General features: G+C 40.2%; 1 protein-coding gene and 2 long non-coding RNA genes across 3 annotated transcripts; 1 reads left to right on the plus strand and 2 right to left on the minus strand.

The window, feature by feature from the left end:
* The first annotated feature begins 1,922 nt into the window (after window positions 1-1,922).
* Window positions 1,923-4,514, plus strand: LOC110932104. Its single transcript, XM_022175463.1, has one exon. The coding sequence runs from the start codon at window positions 1,923-1,925 to the stop codon at window positions 4,512-4,514; it is 2,592 nt and encodes an 863-aa protein (XP_022031155.1).
* A 15,536-nt stretch (window positions 4,515-20,050) lies between these two features.
* LOC110929761 lies at window positions 20,051-20,825 on the minus strand. Its single transcript, XR_002587378.2, has 3 exons — window positions 20,605-20,825; window positions 20,413-20,528; window positions 20,051-20,316 (listed from the first exon to the last, which is right to left on the minus strand). It is a non-coding gene; the product is annotated as an uncharacterized LOC110929761 (long non-coding RNA).
* Window positions 20,826-21,371: 546 nt separating this feature from the next.
* LOC110929762 lies at window positions 21,372-22,290 on the minus strand. Its single transcript, XR_002587379.2, has 2 exons — window positions 22,083-22,290; window positions 21,372-21,424 (listed from the first exon to the last, which is right to left on the minus strand). It is a non-coding gene; the product is annotated as an uncharacterized LOC110929762 (long non-coding RNA).
* Between the last annotated feature and the right edge of the window lie 1,165 nt (window positions 22,291-23,455).

Genomic DNA, 23,455 nt, shown 5'->3' on the forward strand with positions numbered 1-23,455 from the left:
TCGAGTTTTACATGAATATGAATATGAATATGAGGGTTATGAGTCTTGAATATTATAAAAAGAAAAAAAAAGGAATCCTAAAAGGAAATTATGATATAAAGCACGTGAAGGCAGGAGGTGAGGTTCCAATTATTCTCAAAAAGCATACATAAAGTTGGACGGTTGTTGGGTTTAATTGGATAAAAAGGCGGCACATTATTGACAATTATGGGGGCGGCATATGAATTGGGCCGAAGCCCATTTGTGAACAACAGGGGCAGCCTTGATTGGCTGAGTTGGGCGGCAGTCCTTATTGGTTAGGGGGCGGCCCAATTAATGAAGGGAGGAGGTCGGTTGGACACCAAGGTGAGACGCAAGCAAGATTTTGGAGGCGGCGAATATATAATATTTTTTTTAAAAGGGGGCTGCCATCATTATAAAAAGGGAGGTGAACACAGCAACATCAACATATACGGCTAGAGAGGGCAACAACATCAGACGGCTTTGGACGATCATACACGAGCTTTAGACGAAAATTGGACATCTTGGAGGCTGTTTGAAGCTCTGGGATCGCTTGGAATCATCGCGTAACGATCGGAAGCACTCGGGATCGAAGTATTCGGGTTTATTCTTCCCGTTATCTTCTTTATTCGTTTGTTTTCACTTGTTTTACGATGAATTCAGAATTTATATTGTTTGATACTATGTGTTTGATCATGATTCTTGGCTAATTTTCTATAAACTACCTAGGCTAATGACTATGGCATAATAAAGTTTGGTTCTTTATTCGATTTTTGGCGTGGTTGTGGATTTTTTCTTGTATTGTAAAAGCTTCGGGAATTTAACTTGGTGCATATGCGTGCTTGAGATTATTTGATTATTGTTTATTGCTTCATTCGATTCTTGGTGACGGTCTTTATCACATAATAGAGTCGGATTAGGGTTATTGATTTAGGTGAGTGTCTATATCATGTAATAGGTCATTAATCCTTTAGGGTGAAAGTGCACTAGTAACCTTAGGAACAATATTCGGTAATTAATTAAAATCAAGTGTGCTGCTAGACTCGTCGCGGAAAGGCTCGAGGATATTGATAGGTCTCGGAGTAGTTATAAGGAATTAACCACCCATTGTCTATTAAGCCAAGATTAAAACCCGTAGTTGCTTTAGACGTTCGCGCGGCAAAGTAGAGCGTCTTACATAGGCACTTTCAAGAAACTAGAGGACGGAAAAGAAATCTAGAAAACCGGTGAGCGTAACAGCCTAGGTAGTGCCATAAGAATCGCCTTGAGAGTGTTTGAGGGGCTTAGTGGCGTCTTAATAGGTTTAGCATTCAAAGATCCCGGTTCCACACCACAAAATCATCGAATAGAGATCCATTCTGAGTTTAGCTTGCGTCTAGCCTAGGTAGTCTTCATCATCTCTGGTCAAAACCTTTGTTCGAGTTCGCGTCTAGTTAGTATAATTTTAATTATATTTTTAGGATATTTAGAAAAAACCCCCCATCAAATAAACAATTAGTTAAGTCCGTGTCAGTCTAAGTCTAGATAGAGTCGTTAGCGTAATCAGTAGAGTCTCTTGGGTTCGATACTCGGACTTCCTTAGGCTATACTACACCGATCGGTACACTTGCCGGTTGTGTGGTTTAGGGTTTAGAGAGTCTTAGTTTTATAAATTTAAAGCTTAGAGAGTCTAGAATTAGGGTAATTTTAGTTGTTTTAATTAACCCACATTTAGCACATCAAGTTTTTGGCGCCGTTGCCGGGGACTCTTGGCGATTGCGTTGATTACTTTGTTTGGACTTGATTGACATTATACGTGCTACGTGCTATTTGTTTGAGTCGTAGGAGTCTAGATTTATTTGTTTCTTTTTGTTTTAGTTTGTCGAGTCAGTTGTTAGTCTTCTTCTTCTTCATCTCCACCTAGTCCACCACCCGTAGCTCACATGGCCCGTAGGACAGTCTACGATCAGGCGACCACTGGCTTTGCCGGTGGGAATTCCCCCATCACCCTTCCAGACATCCCGAACGATCGGTCTTGGCAGATTCCATCCTACATTATGACCGCCATCACAAATTCCTGCCAGTTCCATGGTCGTGACGACGAGGATGCCCCCGCTCATATCAATCGCATCACTCGTCTCTGCAGCACCTTCTCCATTGAGGGTGTCAATCTTGATGCTAGGTATCTTCAGATCTTTCCATTCTCACTCGCTGGACGCGCAGCCGTCTGGTTCGATTCTCAGCCCGCAGGCACTTTCACCACTTGGGCAGGTCTCCGTGATGCTTTCTTAGCCAAGTACTTTCCACCAGCCAAAGCGTCTCGCCTTCGTGATCAGATCCACTCCTTCCGCATGGAGCCTGATGAGCCGTACCACTTGGCGTGGGAGCGTTTTCAGACGCTTCTTTCCCGTTGTTCGCAGCATGGTTTGTCTGATTGGGCGTTAGTTGAAAAATTCTACAATGGTCTTACTCCTGAGATTAGAGCTCGTTTCGATACTTCAGCAGGAGGGCAACTTTTGGGCAAGAAGACAGTAGCTGAGTGTAACGATTTGTTTCAAAGTTTTGCCCATTCTGACATGGATTACAGCACTACCAGCAGGACTTCCATTCCTGTTCGTACCTCCTCGGCCGGTCGAGGGGTAAACCAAGTTAGCTTGGATCCATCGGTAGTTGCTGCTATGATCGAGAGAGTTAGAGAGGAGTTGAGGCAAGAGATGAAGCGAGAGCTGAGTGAGATTAAGAAGAGAATTGATAGGTGTGAGGTCTGTAGGGGAGGTCACGACACGCTCGATTGTCCCACTCTTACTCTAGAGCAGGTTGAGTTCATAGCTGGTCAGTCTAGGGGTCAATTTAGTAATAATAATAATCTTTTTAACTCCAGCTGGCAGGGTAGTGGTAGTAGTAGTGGATATCGCCCTTCTGGCGATCCCCCTGGTTTTCCATTGAGTCAGTATCAAAGTAGGGGGACTGATTTATATCAGAGTGGTCAGTATAGTGGTTCGAGTAGGCAGTTTGCTAGTGGAGGACCGACTCAGGAGAGTCAAGGCAGTGGAAAGGCTCCTGAGGTTAGTACGAACAGGTTGGAGGAGATGTTCGCCCAGATGATGACGCAGACTCAGGCGTTCATGAAAAATCAGGAGCAGACGAATAGAAACCACGAACTTCAGCTTAAAAATCAAGAGTCTACTCTTTTAGATCTTCAGAGGTCAGTAGGGGATATAGCTAGGCAGTTGAGAGAGTCCCCCTCTGGTCAGTTTTCAGGTACCACTCACCCGGTTAACCATTCTGTGAAAGCCATCACTACTCGTAGTGGGATGAGTCTAGGAGAGGTCGCGAGAGAGAGTGTTGAGTTAGAGAGTGACGCTGAGGTAGATGAGGAAATAGAGATGGAGGCCCCAGGTAAGGTGCAACATAGGCTAGACCCAGCAAGTACCGCACATACCGAGGAGCCTCAGGTTGAGAAGAAAGTAGAGAAGCAGCCGGTTAGGGCTAGGCCACCGCCGGTGATTGATTATTCCCGTCTTCCGTTTCCCGCCCGTGCTAAGCAGCAGCAATACGCTAGGGAATACGAGAAGTTTCTTACGATGTTCACCCAGCTAAAGGTGAATCTTCCGTTCATAGAGGCCCTGAGATCTATGCCCAAATACGCCAAGTTCCTTAAGGATTTCCTCAAGCGTAAGGATAAGATAGGTGAGTGTTCTAGTACTCCATTGAATGGAGATTGTTCTGCAGTGATCTTGACTAAACTTCCTGAGAAACTCACTGATCCGGGCATATTCACGATCCCATGTTTCTTTGGTGGTGATGTTCAAAACCACGCGTTGGCAGACCTTGGTGCTAGTATTAATTTGATGCCATATTCATTTTACGAAAAACTAGGCCTTGGTGATTTGAAGCCAACTCGAATGACCCTCTCGTTAGCGGATAAGTCAGTTAAGTATCCTCGTGGGATAGTGGAGAATTTGTTAGTGAAGGTGGACAGGTTTGTCTTTCCAGCGGATTTTGTAGTGCTAGATATGGAGGCTGATGAAAAAGTGCCGTTGATTTTAGGGCGCCCGTTCTTGAACACCGCTAAAGCGCTTATAGATGTCTTCTTAGGCACAATTACACTTAGAGCGGGCGACGAGTCGGTAGTTTTCAAGGTGAATACTACGAGAGGGTCGAGTGATCGAGTCGAAGCGATCGCGTTGTTGGAGGAGAGTGGGAAGGTTGAGAGTGCCGAGAAAGAGGTGGTGACTGAGCCGAGTGTGGAGAAGGTGTTAAAACCCAAGTGTGGGGATCCACCTGATAGGAGAGTTGAAGAGTTGGAAGAGAGGTTGATGAGGTTAGAATCTAGGATAGAGACACTGAGCAGGGCTCAGTGTGGGGATAGATTTCGATATGAAACATCTAGATTCAAACCGCCCGATGACGAGTTGAGAGATTGTGAGAAATATGAGGGAGTTTGGAGAGATGCGGGAAATGATACGTTTGATAGTGCTGCAGCCCGTAGTAGTTGGTATGGAGGTGAGCTGCGCTTATATGATCCTCCATGAGTGCGTAGACAGTTGTGCACCATTTGTAGAGTTTGTATATTGAGTCTTTTATTTTGTATCATGAGTCTAATTTAGTAGTATTGAGTCATTTTTTTTTAGAGTCGGTACTGCTTTGGTGTTTGCTTGTTTTTGTTTATGCAGGTTTGAATATGTACCACCCGTACTCAATCTCCATTCGGGTGATTTTGGAGCTGTTTATTCAAATTTCAGGCATTTATCAAGTATACCAGTTAGAGTCAAGCCGATCGCGAACGAAATGCTATACGATCGAGCTGGATTGGACGAGAGTTTTGGAGCATCTGCGAATTAAACCAGCTAAGTCCTTTCCGATTTGCCCTTGGTCTTTTATTTCTTATTTATTTTTAGTTTTTTGAGTCGGTTTCCATCTTACATCGAGGGCAATGTAAAGTTTAAGTGTGGGGATGGGAACTATTGTTCAGTGTGTCTAGTTAGTAGAGTCTTGAGTCATAAAAAAAAATTTCAAAAATCCAAAAAAAAAATAAAAAAAAAATAAAAAAATTAGAAAATGTCTTTTGAAATAAGAAGTTTGCAAAATAAAAACGGAAAATGATAGAAAAGTTGGATTTTTGTTCGGGGTCAAATAATAATAATATGAGATTAAATAATTGAGCTTGTGTCTAGTTTGGGATATGCGGGTAGGCCTGAGTCGGTTCTAGGTTCCTTTGATCTTAATATACCTAATGTCGGTCTACTAGTGGGTTCTCATCTAGGGAAAGTGGAGAAATTGAAACCGCCAAAAATAACATAAGGGGCACCGTTATAAGTTAAAACCATTAGAGTTTGTGGTCATGCGAAATAAAAAAAAAATAGAATAAAAGTGAGCTAGAAACTAAATGAAAGTAGCCATTCCTACGTAATCTGGGTTGGGGATAGTGACTCTACAGCCGGATTACCTCTAGGGTGTGTGAAATCGACCGTGCAAAGCAAAGAAAAAAGAAAAAAGAAAAAAAATAATAAAAAGTACTGAAGCTAAGTAGTCTGTGGTTGGGGATAGCGACTCTACAGCCGGACTGCCTCTTGTTTTGGGAAAGCACCGTCTAGACTCACGAATGGAAAAAAAAAAAGAAAAAGAAAAAAATTGTTTGATTGCAAACTATATTGGTTTTGATATAAAGCGGTTGGGAATTGGTCTTTGATCGTTCTCTTTGTCCAGTTTGAGGTGGGATTAGATGTGCTTGCGATTGCTAGTGTGAGACCCTAGGTAGATTGACCCATATTCGGACTTAAATTGCATGATATGGGCTCGGAACCGGGTTTGGGTTTAAGAGGATCGAAATACTTGCAATCGTAGCTAACACATGTCTTGATTTTAACAAATGAACATAAGCTTTTGGTCCGAACGATTACTTTGACTATGATTCCGTTATCCATAATTCTTTTTCGAGGACGAAAAAAGGTTAAGTGTGGGGATATTTGATGTGGGGTAAAATACACATATTTGTCCCGTGTAAATTGTATAATTATTGCGTAGGTTTTATTTGTTTTTATTTAGTTTTAGTGTTGTACTATATTAGTTTGTGTTTTGGCAGGTCCTGGTGCAAATGGAACAAAAACGAGTGATATGGAAATGACCAGCCAGTTGGCCAGAGTGAGGTGCCAGAAACCGAAGAAAATTCGCCGTTGTTTTCTGTGAATGGGTCGGGGCCACTATGTCTATTTTATAAGTTGGTGTGCCACCAAATATCTCCAATCGAGTTTTACATGAATATGAATATGAATATGAATATGAGGGTTATGAGTCTTGAATATTATAAAAAGAAAAAAAAAAGGAATCCTAAAAGGACATTATGATATAAAGCACGTGAAGGCAGGAGGTGAGGTTCCAATTATTCTCAAAAAGCATACATAAAGTTGGACGGTTGTTGGGTTTAATTGGATAAAAAGGCGGCACATTATTGACAATTATGGGGGCGGCATATGAATTGGGCCGAAGCCCATTTGTGAACAACAGGGGCAGCCTTGATTGGCTGAGTTGGGCGGCAGTCCTTATTGGTTAGGGGGCGGCCCAATTAATGAAGGGAGGAGGTCGGTTGGACACCAAGGTGAGACGCAAGCAAGATTTTGGAGGCGGCGAATATATAATATTTTTTTTAAAAGGGGGCTGCCATCATTATAAAAAGGGAGGTGAACACAGCAACATCAACATATACGGCTAGAGAGGGCAACAACATCAGACGGCTTTGGACGATCATACACGAGCTTTAGACGAAAATTGGACATCTTGGAGGCTGTTTGAAGCTCTGGGATCGCTTGGAATCATCGCGTAACGATCGGAAGCACTCGGGATCGAAGTATTCGGGTTTATTCTTCCCGTTATCTTCTTTATTCGTTTGTTTTCACTTGTTTTACGATGAATTCAGAATTTATATTGTTTGATACTATGTGTTTGATCATGATTCTTGGCTAATTTTCTATAAACTACCTAGGCTAATGACTATGGCATAATAAAGTTTGGTTCTTTATTCGATTTTTGGCGTGGTTGTGGATTTTTTCTTGTATTGTAAAAGCTTCGGGAATTTAACTTGGTGCATATGCGTGCTTGAGATTATTTGATTATTGTTTATTGCTTCATTCGATTCTTGGTGACGGTCTTTATCACATAATAGAGTCGGATTAGGGTTATTGATTTAGGTGAGTGTCTATATCATGTAATAGGTCATTAATCCTTTAGGGTGAAAGTGCACTAGTAACCTTAGGAACAATATTCGGTAATTAATTAAAATCAAGTGTGCTGCTAGACTCGTCGCGGAAAGGCTCGAGGATATTGATAGGTCTCGGAGTAGTTATAAGGAATTAACCACCCATTGTCTATTAAGCCAAGATTAAAACCCGTAGTTGCTTTAGACGTTCGCGCGGCAAAGTAGAGCGTCTTACATAGGCACTTTCAAGAAACTAGAGGACGGAAAAGAAATCTAGAAAACCGGTGAGCGTAACAGCCTAGGTAGTGCCATAAGAATCGCCTTGAGAGTGTTTGAGGGGCTTAGTGGCGTATTAATAGGTTTAGCATTCAAAGATCCCGGTTCCACACCACAAAATCATCGAATAGAGATCCATTCTGAGTTTAGCTTGCGTCTAGCCTAGGTAGTCTTCATCATCTCTGGTCAAAACCTTTGTTCGAGTTCGCGTCTAGTTAGTATAATTTTAATTATATTTTTAGGATATTTAGAAAAAACCCCCCATCAAATAAACAATTAGTTAAGTCCGTGTCAGTCTAAGTCTAGATAGAGTCGTTAGCGTAATCAGTAGAGTCTCTTGGGTTCGATACTCGGACTTCCTTAGGCTATACTACACCGATCGGTACACTTGCCGGTTGTGTGGTTTAGGGTTTAGAGAGTCTTAGTTTTATAAATTTAAAGCTTAGAGAGTCTAGAATTAGGGTAATTTTAGTTGTTTTAATTAACCCACATTTAGCACATCAGTTAGTCATTTTATCAACTGTTTTACAAAACTCCAAGTTATTTCAAAGTTATAGTTACAGTGATTAAGTCTATGTAATCACCAAGTTACAGCCGGTATGTGGGGTTTTGTATACATTACTTATTTCCCGTCACACTTGGACAAACGGGTGGCCAAGGGGTGATCTGACCACAGTCACAGACACCATTGGACAAATGGGCTAGCCAATGGATGGTCTAGTGACAAATACTGTGGGTAGTTGGTTTGATATCAGAAACATTGTAATTCCCCTTAATACTGTAGATTATAACAAATGTGTCGTTTCCAGTAAACTGAATGATTCACTCAGTATTTCCCCGCTGACAAAACCTTTTTCAAACATGTTTCAGGTGATCTGGTATGAGCAAAGAAAAGTGTCGTGGAGCACTCCCAGCTTAGAAAAGTGGCTCAATGTAAATAAATAAATGAACATGTTTTGAAAATAAAGATTTCCCTGAGAAATCGCATTCTTGTAAATTTCGGGAAGTTATCCCTAAGTTATGAAACGAGCAGTTTAAATTATTAAAAGATCCTGTTTTAAAAAGACTTCCGCTGTCGCCTAAATTAAATACCACGGGATTCCTGTCCCGCGGCTCCTGAAACGGGTCAAACCGGGTCGGGGGCCGTGACACGCAAGCTTAGGATGCATGAAGTCTGTTGAAATGAAGTTTCCTTTTGTTTGGATCTGCCTGTGGATCTATTTTGACTATTTTGTGATACTTGAATATTACAATATTTTTAAGTTGAAATAAATATTTCTTTGCTTCCGCTGTGCATTTATATTTTTGTATATTTGACTATGACGATATCAACTACGTCACGGAATCCCCCCACCGGGCCCACCAGTGACACATGGAAAATAGGGGTGTGACAGGTTGGTATCAGAGCCAACGCTGAGTGAATTAAACACTAGCCTTCTGTGTTTAACCTCAGTTAAATAAATGCACATTCCTCGAGTTCCGAGTCTAGACAAAGAACATAGGACAAACTCTATTTTGTTTTATTTCATTTTGTCTTTATTTTATTTTATATATATATGTTGTTGTATCATTTTGTTGACAGGTCTAAATCATGCCGCCACGAATGAGACGCGGACGAGGAAAGGATCCTTTCACGAGCCACGACCATGAAGTCGGGCCCTCGCACCGGCGAACACCTTCCATTACGATGAGTACGAGCCCACAAGAGCCGTGGAGGCTCTATGTTGAACCCGGGAGGCGGTCAGTCTCCCTCAGCTCTTCACCTTCATACTTACATTCCTTTGGGCCCCAATCAGAGGATGAGCCCAATAATCAACCACCCTCTTCCGTACCATTGCAAAGGTCCAATTCTCACCATTCGTTCGACGACCCAACCCCAGTTTTTCAGAGCCGGTTTAACCCGGCCAACATCTTTCTAGAACCCGTGGGATTCAACCCACTAGGACCTGAGGATCATTTCTCAGGAGACCATGCTGACGATATGGATGAAGACACGGACCCCGTGGAACCAGCATCCGGAACACCAAACCACCCCATCGAGATCTCAGATGGGTCTTCATTTCATGAATCGCCTTATCGCGGTCCGGACAGCTACGAGGAGAGGTTCCGAAACATTGACTGGTATTTTACCCCCTCTCACCACTCCTCTCCGTATCAGCAGCAACAGCAACAACAACAGGATCCTTCTCAGGATTCTTGTTTCGTGCAGTCACTCCGCCACCACCACCACCAGTGGAGCAACAACCGCCTCCGGAGCCACCGAGGCGGAGAAGGTCAAACGCACGTATGTCCGTGCGAGGGGGAGTCCGAATCAGCACTCCCCAACCATCGAGTGGCAGTCATGATCCGCCACTCCAGGAAGAAGAAGAAGAACCACAAATGGGGGGTCCATCAAACCCCATTCCTGAGGTCAACTCAGTGCCTATGGCACCTCCATTGGGTTTGGACAACCCAATACCTGCCTACGCTGGCTCAGCGGCGTACAACCCGTTTGAGCAGCCGGCTCACACCCAGTTTGACTATGCCAACGTAGACCCATATCAGGAAGCGTGGGACTACAACGCACGTCACCCAGAGGGACCTTATGGTGGTCTTTGGACCACTGGTTACCCAACTTATAGGTACCAGCGTCCACCACCTCCTCAACCACTGTACCAGCCGTCGCAGCCACAGCTTATCCCGCCGGAACGTCAGCAGGAGGTTCTTGATAGGTTGAACCAAGTCGAACAAGAAGTTCGAGAAGACCGCAGGGAGCGGCAAGGCTTCTTCAAGGGTCTGTCAGACTTGCTAAAGGGGAAGTGTAGGATCGCGTTCGGCCCTGTTTGAGTCGATCAGAGAAATTCCTATCCAAATCAAGAGGCGGAAACTGATGATTTGGTGCTATTCTAGCTGGATTCACTTTAAACTTGTTGTATTATTGATATTGAACTCAAATACAATGTTTGACAGCACTTCAGCAGCATGCCGGAACAAATACACCTTCAACTAACTAGGTTCGCTAATACATCTCCTATATATATATGGTTGGGTTCGCTTATATGAACAGCCATATAAGCGGACCTACACCATGTCCTAAAAGCGAACCAGAACATGTCCTATAAGCGAACCAGAACAAGACTGACATAAAAGCGGACCTAGGTAAGACCATAAAAGTGAACCTATTACAATCAGCTATTTCTAGATTTCCGTATCATGTCTGATCTGTTCAACTATAAGACTCGATGAAAGACGTAGTCGACAGACGTAAGTGCACCAACAGACTCCCCCTCGGATGTTAACAGAGTCTTCATAGAGTCTTCGCACATGTCAATCTACAATCTTCATTAGTCGTCCATCTGCCTCTGAAATATCTGTCACTCCAAGAATCCTCGTTCTCTTTCTTCATCATCACCAAACTCCTCTCTCTCAGCTGTTGACACGGTGTATTCAGACTCCCCCTCTCACACAACTGGGATCGTAGTCTGGAATTCACATCTTCATTCTTCAAATCAAGATCATTAACAGGCTCCCATCAAGTTCCAGATCGATACCTGGCTCCATTCTCTCTCAGGATCAATATCTGGCTCAAGTCCTGCACAATCTCTACCCAACTATAAGTTTCTATTAAAATATTAAACTTTCAAACTTTTAGAAACTTGTACCAGAAACTATATTAATGATTTTACATTCAAGATTTTTACTGGCACTTTTCAAACAAAAATTTAACATCATCACATACACTCTTCCCAAACTAGTTCTTCAAGTTTAGCACTTTGAATTTCGAAAATCAGCATCTCAACACCAGTTGTCGAAAATCTTTTTGATTTTTCAAAATTTTATGCTAAAAACACACCAAAAATCTTTTTGGATTTTCAGAATTAAATGCAGAAAACAAATATTTACAGATAATATTTTTGTGAGTTTGTGCAAGAGGATCATATCAATTATGAAACATATCACTAACACCGTTAAGCTTTAAACATTTTCAGTTCTAAACAATTTACCTAGATTGTCAGTATGTTTGTCCACTTAAATTTTCACACAGACTTCAATTGATTCGAGATACGATATTAATGTTTTAGAGACTTAAACTTAATTGTGTATCACTCCACTTGAATATACTCCTGTATCCAGATCCCAAATATTCAGTCTTACAGGTGAGTATACCACAGATGATATCTGTAAAGGGGTAGATGCGAAACCGTGAGAGCTCAGGTCAGAACTTCTGTTCAGCAGAGAGATGACGGCTCGACTTTTGGTGGGTCCCCTTTAGAGGATCTTTTTTTACAACAGCAATGACTATCAATTTTATTGTTTAATCAGATTGCTGAGGGCGGCGCTTTTTCAAGCTTATGCAGAAAGTATTATCCGGGGACTATGTCAGAACTTCCATTCAGCAGAAGTCCTGGGATAATACCCCAGATATCACTGAGTATAAAGACCTAGTATCTCAGAATATGGGACCTTTCAAACAAGATTTCGGGGGTTACCCATATATTCAAGAATAGTTACCCACGAATTAAGCAAGTTCGAATTTAGGTTTATATCTCGTTTCAATTTACTAAATGTGCGAAAACCTACTGACACATCCACAGTAAGATTGTTTATCACATTTTGACTTTACAATTCTTTAGTGTGCTGTGATAGTTCACTGATGTACTATCATTTCCTCTTTTTCGCAACAAAACTCATTTTTCAGTTTTATCATGTTTTTGTCTTTTTCAAATTTTCTGATGTTTTTGGATTTTCTGATGTTTTTGGATTTTCTAAAATTTCTTACTCCCCCTAAAATTCAAATACATCTAGTAAAAAAAATGAAAACAAACTGTACAGAACATGACAACTAATATCGAAATACTTCAATTCTCCATCCGTTTGGCTTAAACAATCAGAACTCCCCCTCACAACAAAACTATTTTCCCATAATGATTTCAAAACACTTAAGTTTGTTTTAATCAGAATGGTTTTTCCGGAAAATAAGTTTTATTGATTTTACCTCTTGTAAAATTGGGGATCCAATCATCATATTGTTTTACCAATCTTCTGAATAATAGTTAACTCAAGTTCAAATTAATGACCTTGATTTAACCACATGTAAAATCAACTGGTTCTCATTCTGAACCACTTATAACAACCACAATCATACAACCACTTGCACATTTAGCAATTAAGCTTTTCAAACCTGTTTTTCAACCAATTACCATCTTTTGGTTGAATTCTCAAGGTGACGATTCCTACTCCTCGCTTACAAACCTGGGAGTTCCGGCAAGTCCTGCAAAACCTCAAACACAGATTAAGAAGGATGCCGATTCATGATCCACGATACCAACTTGGGATCTCCGGCAAGTCAGGTTTTTATTCCTTGAAAAATATATCCACCCAAGCCTGACCTTCCTTGGGTGTAACAACATCTTCTTTATTTTTACTTTCAACAGGCTTGTAAACACGTCCTTTGGAAGCATAAAAATCTTTGATGCTTTTGGCCTTACCATTGACCATTTGTCCAAAGATACGTTTCACATTTCCGTTGAAAGTTTTTTCAACATCAAATTTCTTCTTGTCAGAATAAAATTGATTTAAAATTTCAACTTTTCCGATTTTGGATTTGTAATTTTTAGCATTCAGTGGCGGAAAATTCACATCGTCCACTATCGGAACTTTCTTTTCAACCTTTTTCTCAACACGTGGCTCCTCTGATTTTATGGAATCAGATTCATCACCAGAACTATTACCTGAACCTTTCACAACCCATTTTTGATTTGGCACATTATCTTTCCTTTTTGAAGCACTCTTTGAACGTTCTCCTTTCTCAAAAGTTGAATTTTCAAAGCCAGTAAACTTCCGGGTTGACAATTCTGTCTTTTCAACAACTTTTTCTTTCATTTTCCCAGAGACTTCCTGTTTTGGCTTGAATGTCTTCGGACAATCCTTTGCCACATGACCAGCAATTTTACATTGAAAACAGGTTCTCTTTTCACTTTTCTTCGGAACTTCATTCTTCTTTAGTTCTTCTTGCTTCTTGGCAAGGAATTCCTGATTTGTCTGTCTTCTGAATGATTGTTCTTTTTCAGCTTCTGACGTTTTCCCTGAAACAAACATAGTTTTTGGTTTATTCATTTTTTTCATTTTTATAGTTTTTCGGTGGGACAAAACCAAGACCTTTCTTTTTGAAATTACGATTATGGTTTGGTTTCTGTCGGAAACTATAACCACAATTGTAACCCATTTTCTTGTTGATTCTTTGTTGATCTCTTGAAGTGTACTGTTTGGGTTTTCCATTAAGATTTAAATCTTTTATTTCAGAAATATTAATTTCTGTTATTTTGAAAACCTTTTGAATTATTTCGAGTCTGACACTTCTTATTGGAAAACTTTCATCTGAATATAATTTGTCAGAACCTTTCAAAGTATATGCCACTTTGACCGATTCATCATTCAAATTAGATTTTGAAAGTAAAAACTCTTTATCATAAACCCGTTTGTCCTTATTGAATGTCGGCTTTAACGCATTTGACCCAGACTTTGACTCGGGTTTGGACTCCAGTTTTGACACCTCACTGTCATCTTTTTCTAACACCTGATCGATCACGCTTTTTATCAACTTTGACTCATGATCAGTGTCTGATGACGTATACGTAACATCAATACTTTCTTGCAAATTATCCGATGGCCCAGACTCCCATTGTAAATTGATTGCTTTATTAACTCTTTCAGAATTTGGATTTCGAGGTGAATATCCATTTTCGACCGGGGGCGGACATCTGTTATAGACCACACTTGATTTCTTACTAGAAGTCTTCAACTTTTCTTCATCTTTTGTCACAGATTTCTCTTCTTCAGACGTCTTCACTTCCTCAAACGTCTTCAAATTCTCCACGACTGGATAAATCCTGTCAACAACAAAAGAAGAACATGAGTAGCTATCTAATAACTTTTTAACTTTCTCAGTTTCTATCTTTTGCGTTGCTAACTCCAACTCTAGATCTGCACACTTCTTAATATGAAAGTTCGCATCATCAAGCTGTCTAAGATATGCTACTTTCAATGTGTTCATCGCCACTGCTTGTTCACCACTCGAATCAGTATATTTGTTGATCTCTCTGTTCATTGTATCATACGATTCTTTCAACTTGTGAATATTATGCAACAACTCATTGTTTTGTTTGATCAGTGAATCACAGTTCATGCATTTTTCTGGAACTTCAACTTGTTCTGCATCAATTTTCACTTCAAATTCAGGAACCTCTTTGACAATTCTGTTTGATTGTAAAAACTCAGCTCTTCTCTTCTTCTCAGCTTTTGCTTCGGCTTTCAATCTCTCTTCCTCTTCTTCCTCAAGCTTTCTACGTCTTGCTTCAGCAGCTTCCATGACTTTCCTGGTTCTTTCTGCACATTTCAAATCATATGCATTAGCAAAGAAAGCATGAGAAATGTTTTTGGACATCTCTTTGGCCATGAGATCTTGATCCGGACAAAAATCATCCCAGGTAAAACCTTCAGTCAACTTCTCATCATCTTGTTCAGCCCAACACCGTTTGCTGTCTTTCGAAAGATACTTTTCCCAAGTAAAATTATCATATTTTCCCTGACTAACAACACATGCCTTTTTATCAACCACATTTCTCCCATGAGCAGTTTGTGCCTGTTGCTGTGCTGGTGGTGTGATTTGATGATAGATGGCCTTCTTGTGATAGTCGTTGTTTCCGAAAGGATTCTGGGCTCCAGTAGCTTCACGATTTTTGCACTCCCTCTTGAAATGCGCCTTCTCCCTGCAACGAAAACACGTAACTTTAGATTTATCAAAACCCAAAGCTGAAACGTTTGCATCACGAAAATCATCACGGCCTGTAATTTGTTTAAACTTTTCAGCACGTCTCATCACACTCGCCATACACCATTTGATATCCATCAATTCCATTTCCTCAGCATCGATTTGATCGTAATCCTCTTTCGTGAGCATTGGATTTCCGATCTTTCCTGCAACAAAGCAACTATAAGACTCTAAAATCATCCCTAACAAAGACATTTGATTTTTTGCAATTTCTTCAGTGTAGTCTTGATCATTTTCAAGGCTTAACACAATGTCACACTGAAGTTTTCTACCATTCTTTGTTACAGAGATGTTAGGATCGTAAGATGAAAATCTTGTGCTGTTTGATCCTTGAGATGCCTTCTTCTCAGGAGAATCTTTAACACTGTAAGCAGTTTCAATCTTTGGAGAATACTTTGTAGAATCAGCAGCACCACTTTTGTAGTACAAACTGATATCCTGTTCTCCATCATAGTTTTTCATCCTAGCAATCTTCCTCTGCTCCATCTCCTGAGCTTCCAGATGCTTGATAAAATCTCCCAGTGTCATAGCTTTGTAATCTTTTCTGTTAGATCTCAGCATCATCAGAAATGTTCCCCATGTTTCGTGTGGAAGCGCATCTGCAAGTTTTTCAACTAATTCATCAGTATCTTTCTTAATACCAAGTTTTGTCATATTTCTCACTAAGTTACAATATCTATCAATAATCTGCTTGGTGTTTTCAGATTTTAAACCACGAAACAAATCGAATTCTTTCTTCATGAGAGATTTTTTATTCTTAAGCATATCATCACTTCCAATAAACTTTGCTTCCAACTCTGTCCAAATCGAATATGCAGTTCCACCATGTTGAAGCAAGATCAGAATGTCTTCTTTTATTGCTTGCTGAAGCAGACTCACCATAAGTTTCTCATCACGGTATTTCTTTTTGTCATCTGTACTCATTTCTCGAATTGTTTGCTGTACACCATTTTTAACTGGTCTAACATATGGCTCTTCAGTGTGTTCCCACGCATCTAGATGATAAGCTTCGACCCAATTACCAAACCGTTCAGACCACACATTATAATCATCAATATCCATGAGTTTAGGTGGTTTCTGAGATGTTCCGGTTTCATTTTTAATCAAAGCATTCTGAGTAATCGAGGTCGGGGTTGCAAAAGCGTTATAGAATTTGTTGTCCATTGTTCAAATGTCCAAAGTTCCAAAGATTTCAAAACTTATGCAAATTGTTCAAATAAGCGAACCACCACCTGTCACAAAAGCGAAACTGTAATTGTCTCAAAAGCGAAATGGTCAAGTGTCGTAAACGCGAACCAGAATTGACCACAAAAGCGGACCAATCTTGTCACTAGAAGCGAACCAACTGAATCAAACCCCTCGAGCGGATCTCTTTATTGTACCACAAAAGCAGACCAGTCCTGTCACAAAAAGGGATCTCGTATGTGACTTAAAAGCGGACCAGATTTTGCACTTCGAGCGAACCAGAATTGCAGTTCGAGCGGACCAGATGTGCACTTCGAGCGGACCAGAATTGCAGTTCGAGCGGACCAGATGTGCACTTCGAGCGGACCTAAAATGTAACTTGGAGCGAACCAGAATTGATCAGATCAGCGAACCTTTCGAACGGACCTGTAAAATACTGTCACTAAAAGCGAACCAGATGTTTTGCTGACGTCACTTTTCGAACAAGTTCGTATGAGCGAATCTCCTAAAAACTTACTTTCTAGATTGATTTTAGATCTGAAAACTTCAAGGGTTTATTAATCCATGAATCCGAGTGCAATGTGTGATTTTGAGCCGGTTTTACCGTAAAAATTTTGAAAACGTGAAGAAAGTGTAGAAAACTAGATGAAATCGAGCTAAAATGGCAAGAACTCCTCCTCCTGAGCTCTGATACCACTTGTAGGATCGCGTTCGGCCCTATTTGAGTCGATCAGAGAAATTCCTATCCAAATCAAGAGGCGGAAACTGATGATTTGGTGCTATTCTAGCTGGATTCACTTTAAACTTGCTGTATTATTGATATTGAACTCAAATACAATGTTTGACAGCACTTCAGCAGCATGCCGGAACAAATACACCTTCAACTAACTAGGTTCGCTAATACATCTCCTATATATATATGGTTGGGTTCACTTATATGAACAGCCATATAAGCGGACCTACACCATGTCCTAAAAGCGAACCAGAACATGTCCTATAAGCGAACCAGAACAAGACTGACATAAAAGCGGACCTAGGTAAGACCATAAAAGTGAACCTATTACAATCAGCTATTTCTAGATTTCCGTATCATGTCTGATCTGTTCAACTCTAAGACTCGATGAAAGACGTAGTCGACAGACGTAAGTGCACCAACAGGAAGTCCAAGAGAAGGGGTCATTGAAGACCTTTGTTGTTTATTTGCTTAGTTGTAATCAGTCCCTGCGTGGACTTTATGTTTCTGTACTCAGCTCCTGCGTGAGCTTGTCTTTTAGTATTCTGCCCCTGCGTGGGCATGTCTTCCAATTGACCCCTGCGTGGGTTTGTTTGTTTGTTGTTTGTTGTTTGTTGTACTTCGCCCCTGCGTGGGCATGTTATTTTGTAGAAGTCCCGTTTAGGGCAAGTATTGTACTGTTTAAATCTTTATTAATGGAATGATTAAATTTAAATTTTCATAATTGTTTATTATTTATATGCATAAACTTAAAATAAAAAGTAAAATGAAAATGACATTCCTAATAAAGAAGATCTACCATTTCTATTAAATGGCAAAAATCTAAAAAGGGACAAGACCTAGCCACGTGTCATTTAAAGACAAGGCCAAGATGGTATCTCCATAATTAGATTTAGATCCATAATTAACGTCTCAACTTAGGATTGATCTGCGTTAAAATAAAAGAGAATCTTAGGGGTAAAACCTAGCTACGTGTCGTCGCAGACATGGCCAAAATGGTAGAACCTGTCTAAAAGATTCCAAAACTTTGTTAACATCTGTAAGTATGTCAGCATATCAGGCAAATTGTGATACAGTATAAATCATACAGGCCATCTTTAAATTGAGTTAATTTAAAATTCCCTGTATTTATATAACCATCCTTTGGGGATGAAGTGCCTACGGGTAATAAATTAGTGTCCTCTGGGACTAAAAGACAGTAGAAGTCTGCAACTCACTGTCTAGAATAGGGTAATGAACTGTGATTCAAACCCTAATACCTTGATCCTGTAAGAATCCAGGTTATAGATTAACACTGTCCTCGTGACTAAGTTATATGTTAATTCTTAATTGTAATATAGGATTATAATAAAGATCCTGAATAAATACTTGATTAATAAATTAACCAGCAATGGCTATTTAAAACCATGGTTAATAAAATATAAAATGTTGTATTAGCTTCTAAATAAAACCTTGCCTATTATTGTCTATATGTAGCAATTGAAGCTACATGGCGGGGTCGGACGAAGTGAACAGTCGTCCGCTAGAGAATCACGATAATGCAAAAATACAGTTAACTGGCGCAGAGCTGAAAGCGCTTGTAGATGATGCGGTAACAAAGGCTTTAGAAAGGCAGTACAGTGAGTACAGTGGGACCCATAGTAGGACTTTGTCTACACCGCATATCAAATCCAAAAATCATTCGGGAGGTCACAGCAAGCCACCACCTACTCCACCAAAGTCTAAGAAAAATGAGTCTAAGAAAGATGATGACAGACATTCCTCCAACGAAAACAGCATCCCATCCAAAAGGTTAGGATGACAAGCCTCATGTCAAAGGGTGCACATATAAGTACTTCGTCTCATGCAAGCCTCGAGATTTTACTGGAGAGAAAGGGGCGGTGGATTGCATGACGTGGTTAGATGAAATGGACACGCACTACAAAAAAGATTGCAATCTGAGACTGAAAAATCAGTCTCTAAAACTCCTAAATCAGTCCCTAATGGTTATTAGGGACTGATTTTGCCAGTCCCGAGCCAGTCCTAATTGTCTATTCCTAGATACTTTCATTAGTAACTAAATTTCAGTCCCGATTGTATGACACCAATAGAGACTGATATTCAGTCTCATATACATATAAAATCAGTCCTCAATATACGTTGTGGTACAACATCATTTCAGTCTCGAATACATTTCGTCGGTGACTGAAAATCAGTCATTGATACTAGGCCTTTCAGGACTGAAAATCAGTACTTGAACCTTGTCTATTTTGTCCCAAATACATTTACTTAGATTTGGGTTCCATGACAATTCAGTCTCTAATAGACGTTGTAGAGACTGAGAATTAGTCCCTGATAACATGCCATTTCATTCCTTAATATATTTTTTAGGGACTGAAAAATAATCTTAGATGTCATCTTATTTAGTTTTGAATATGTTTTTTAGAGACTGAAATTTTGTATCTTTTAAGAACTTTTTCAATCCCGAATATGTTTTTTTAGAGACTGATAATCAATCCCTAATATGTTAATTTCGTAACTAAATAATAGTCGCCGATGCTATGACTGTTTCTTGTTATGATTTTTTTGAAGACTAAAAAATAGTCTTTGATACTACATTTGATAGTCGATAGTATGCATGCTAGGGCTGTTCACGAGCCTAACCGAACCGATTGGACCTTTGCTCGTGCTCGGTTCGTTTACAAACCGAACCGATTGGACCTTTGCTCGTGCTCGGTTCGTTTACAAACCGAACCGAACCGAACCGAGTGTTTTTTCAACCGAGTCAAATTCGAACGAGCGTCTTTCGATCCGAGTATTTTTCGAACGAGCGACGAGCAAATATCGAGCGTCGCGGAACAAAAAAGAAAAGTGACGTTGAGGGTGTTTACCATATTATTCAAGACATCCAACTCAAGCTCAAGAATTTAACAATAAAACATACAAATAACTTCAACAAAATACAAATTTAAACCACAAAGTTAGTTCCAACTCAAACTAATATATTAAGAACTGTCATTTCAAAGAACATGGTTAAATACACTTCAGTTGTGAGCTTGCAACCATTACCACATCCACCAAACTCCAAGGTTGAAGCGAACATTTGTGATCGCTCTTGTGACCCCTCGAGAACTTCTTTCTGAACTCCGCTGGTAGATACTGCATCATATGAAAGCGATTATATTAGTGGTAACATTAGTGACTGTTTTATGATGCTGATATATAACTGACAAAGATGAAGTTAGTTACACTTACCACTCCGCGATTAGTAAGATGTGATTGATTTATATAAACCATGAAGGGTTTATCACTTTTGAAATCAGCTTTACCCTTTTCAATCTCCCCTGCTTTACTTGAACATTCACCTTCATCTAAAATCAAATCAAATTAAAAAAAAAGATTAATTAAATGAAAACACACACACATATATGTATATTTTCAACAAACCCTTAATCTTGATCCCATGTTCTTGATCTTCACTCAACCACAAAGAAGCATCATCATCTGAAACTATAGTCCCCGATTCATCAGAAGACGAGTCGTCATCTGAAACTGTAGTCTCCGGTTCATCAGAAGAAACCAGGCATTTTCTTGCATTCGGTTTAACCGGGGTTTTAAAACGAGATACATGTCCAATTTTGTTAAAAGAAACCTTCAATTTTCAATAATACCCATAAGCCCCCGCATCAATTCTACAATCTTTAATCGACTTTGACAGCAATTTGACATGTAACCATAAAGAGGCAAGTATAGCATGACGGCGTCTCATGTAAATCCGGCGTCCGACAAGAATAACGATAAGTACAACGAAATGTAATTAGGTACCTTAAGGTAGAGCCCATGTTTATACAGCGGTTGAAGTCGATAATTCCGTGACAAGGGGACCACCACAGATCTGTGAAATGCAAGCAAACAAAAGAATATAAGTCGTTGACGCCATAATATCTGTGAAATGACATCGTAAAACAGCTAATGAAGCATAATGTCAGCAGCCTACAACCTTTCGATGTCGTTGAAGTCGGTCTTCATAGTCCTACAACCTTTCGATGTCGTTGGAGTCGGTCGATAATGTCAGCAGCCTGATTAACAAACAACAATAGCAAGTCACCAATCAGCGACAAAACATATGAGGGCCATTAATCGTCTATCAGCTGCTTCTTCAAGTGATGCAGGTGCACTGTGTATTCTGTGGATTTCAAGGGTTCTTTTGCATAAGGTATCTGCTTCATCAAATTGCATTGCTTGAACAAGAGCCTCAGCTAAGTATCTACAGAAATGAAGAACCATGAATTTAAATACGGATTACTAAAAATGGGATCATAGGGAAATGACGGACAATACAAAGATATAAGATCACCTAGTGATCAAAAAGTATATATATAAAGCAAAGATAATTCTTAAAGCCATGTAGAAGTTATCAGTTCCCATTCAGTAATACAATTTGCCCTAGTGACACATTTGCTAGTTCAACACAAACATTTGTCATTGTCAGACGAAACCACTACCAATGTGAATTTGCATTATTATCTATAAACAGTTACCTGCTCCAATGGACTTATAAAACACATATTAACATAACATGTTCATGCTTCAGGTGTCAAACAGTCGTTTTTGGCTATCGCATCTACGGTTCTACTCCTACAGTTCTACCTTGTTTGGGAGCTGGTTCTATTATTACAAAAGGAAACTCTATAACGTTCAATACAGTTGAAGCATATCCTAATTAAATTGTACTGCTAGATCGAAATTAACTGGATAAACAAATAATTATACAAAACAAAAGGCCAGCAAGTCAGCAACAGATACATGATCAAAGCCTAAGAATAAATAGAGCAATAACTGGAACTTAAAACATATAACATAACATATAATAAAGTCATTAAAGTGCTTGAAATCAGAGTGAGAATTATGATCAATAACTTCACCTGCAAGTCTCAGCGACTCTGGGATCTGTATCTCCCAACGCCTCCATCTGAATTTTCAAACCTTCCCGAGCCACCCGATTCAAGAGAACGGAAACGGAACCGAATCAAACCCAGGCTCGATCCCGAGCCACCCGATTCAACCGAACCGAGACCTGAATCCGTTGCCATTGTCAGCCGGGCCGGAGCTCCGATAACCTGAACCAAAAACAAAACTGAACGAAAACTGAATCGGAATTCAAACAAACAAGACCTGAACCGGATTCTAACTTGAACCGATTAAACTCGAAACCCTAATCGCGACCCGAAACAGGAACGTGTCTGAACTCGAACCTGAACCATCGAGCCGCCGCCCGTTGTTCCGATCTACCGCCGCCACCGCCGCTCAAACCTTCGTCGACCTTCTGTATTCGTCATTGCCGCCGAGAAACTGGCGCCGCCGCCACCCGGAGTGGTGTCGGCCACCTGCTGGAGAGAGAGGGGGGAGATGAGCGAGAGAGAGGTGAGGAGATAGGGGGTGTTGTCTGCTTTAAGTGTTGTAGGGTTTTGTGGCCGTTGGATTGGTTTTGATCAACAGATGATGGTGATAGCATGGCGATCCGTGTGAGTTTGAATAGACCAATCAGTTAGTGCTAGAATATTGCTTTTTTTAATTCACCCGTTTTGTTTTATTTGAGTTAACTGTCATTTTCGTCCCTGTGGTTTGATCACTTTGGCCATTTCAGTCCATTTTTCAAAAATGCGCCATTTTCCTCCCCGACGTTCTGGAAAGGTGCCATTTCAGTCCAAAAATCATAACCCAGTTAAGTCGGTTTGTAAATAAGGACTGATTGTGTAAATTTGTAACATAAAGGACCATTTAAGTAAAATGTATAAATATTAATATAATTATAAAATATATAATATATATATATATATAATGTATACATATATATATACAGATCAGACGAGAGAGGGAGAGGGTGAACCGGAGCCGGAACCGGAGCTCCGGTGGTCACCACCGCCGCCGCCGGAACCACCACCATCAACGCCATCATCGTCATCATCTGTTATCATCACCATCGATCATCATCGACCTTCATCATCATCATCGCAATCTTCATCATCATCATCAGACCTGCATTCTCACCTTACCTGCATACTCACCACCGCCGCCGCCGCCTACAACTCACCGGACCTTCATCATCAGACCTTCATCATCATCATCGTGATCTTCATCATCATCATTAACATCGGGGTTTGTCGAAGTCCGGTCAACAGCGCGGATATGCAGGTTTAAATATATATATTTTATATTTCTAAAGTGTATCTATATATATAACATAAATCTGAGATATGAACAACGATGGTGGTAGTCCAGCCGGTTATGCATGTGT

The sequence above is a fragment of the Helianthus annuus genome, chromosome 3, assembly GCF_002127325.2.
Source record: "Helianthus annuus cultivar XRQ/B chromosome 3, HanXRQr2.0-SUNRISE, whole genome shotgun sequence".
NCBI lineage: Eukaryota > Viridiplantae > Streptophyta > Magnoliopsida > Asterales > Asteraceae > Helianthus > Helianthus annuus.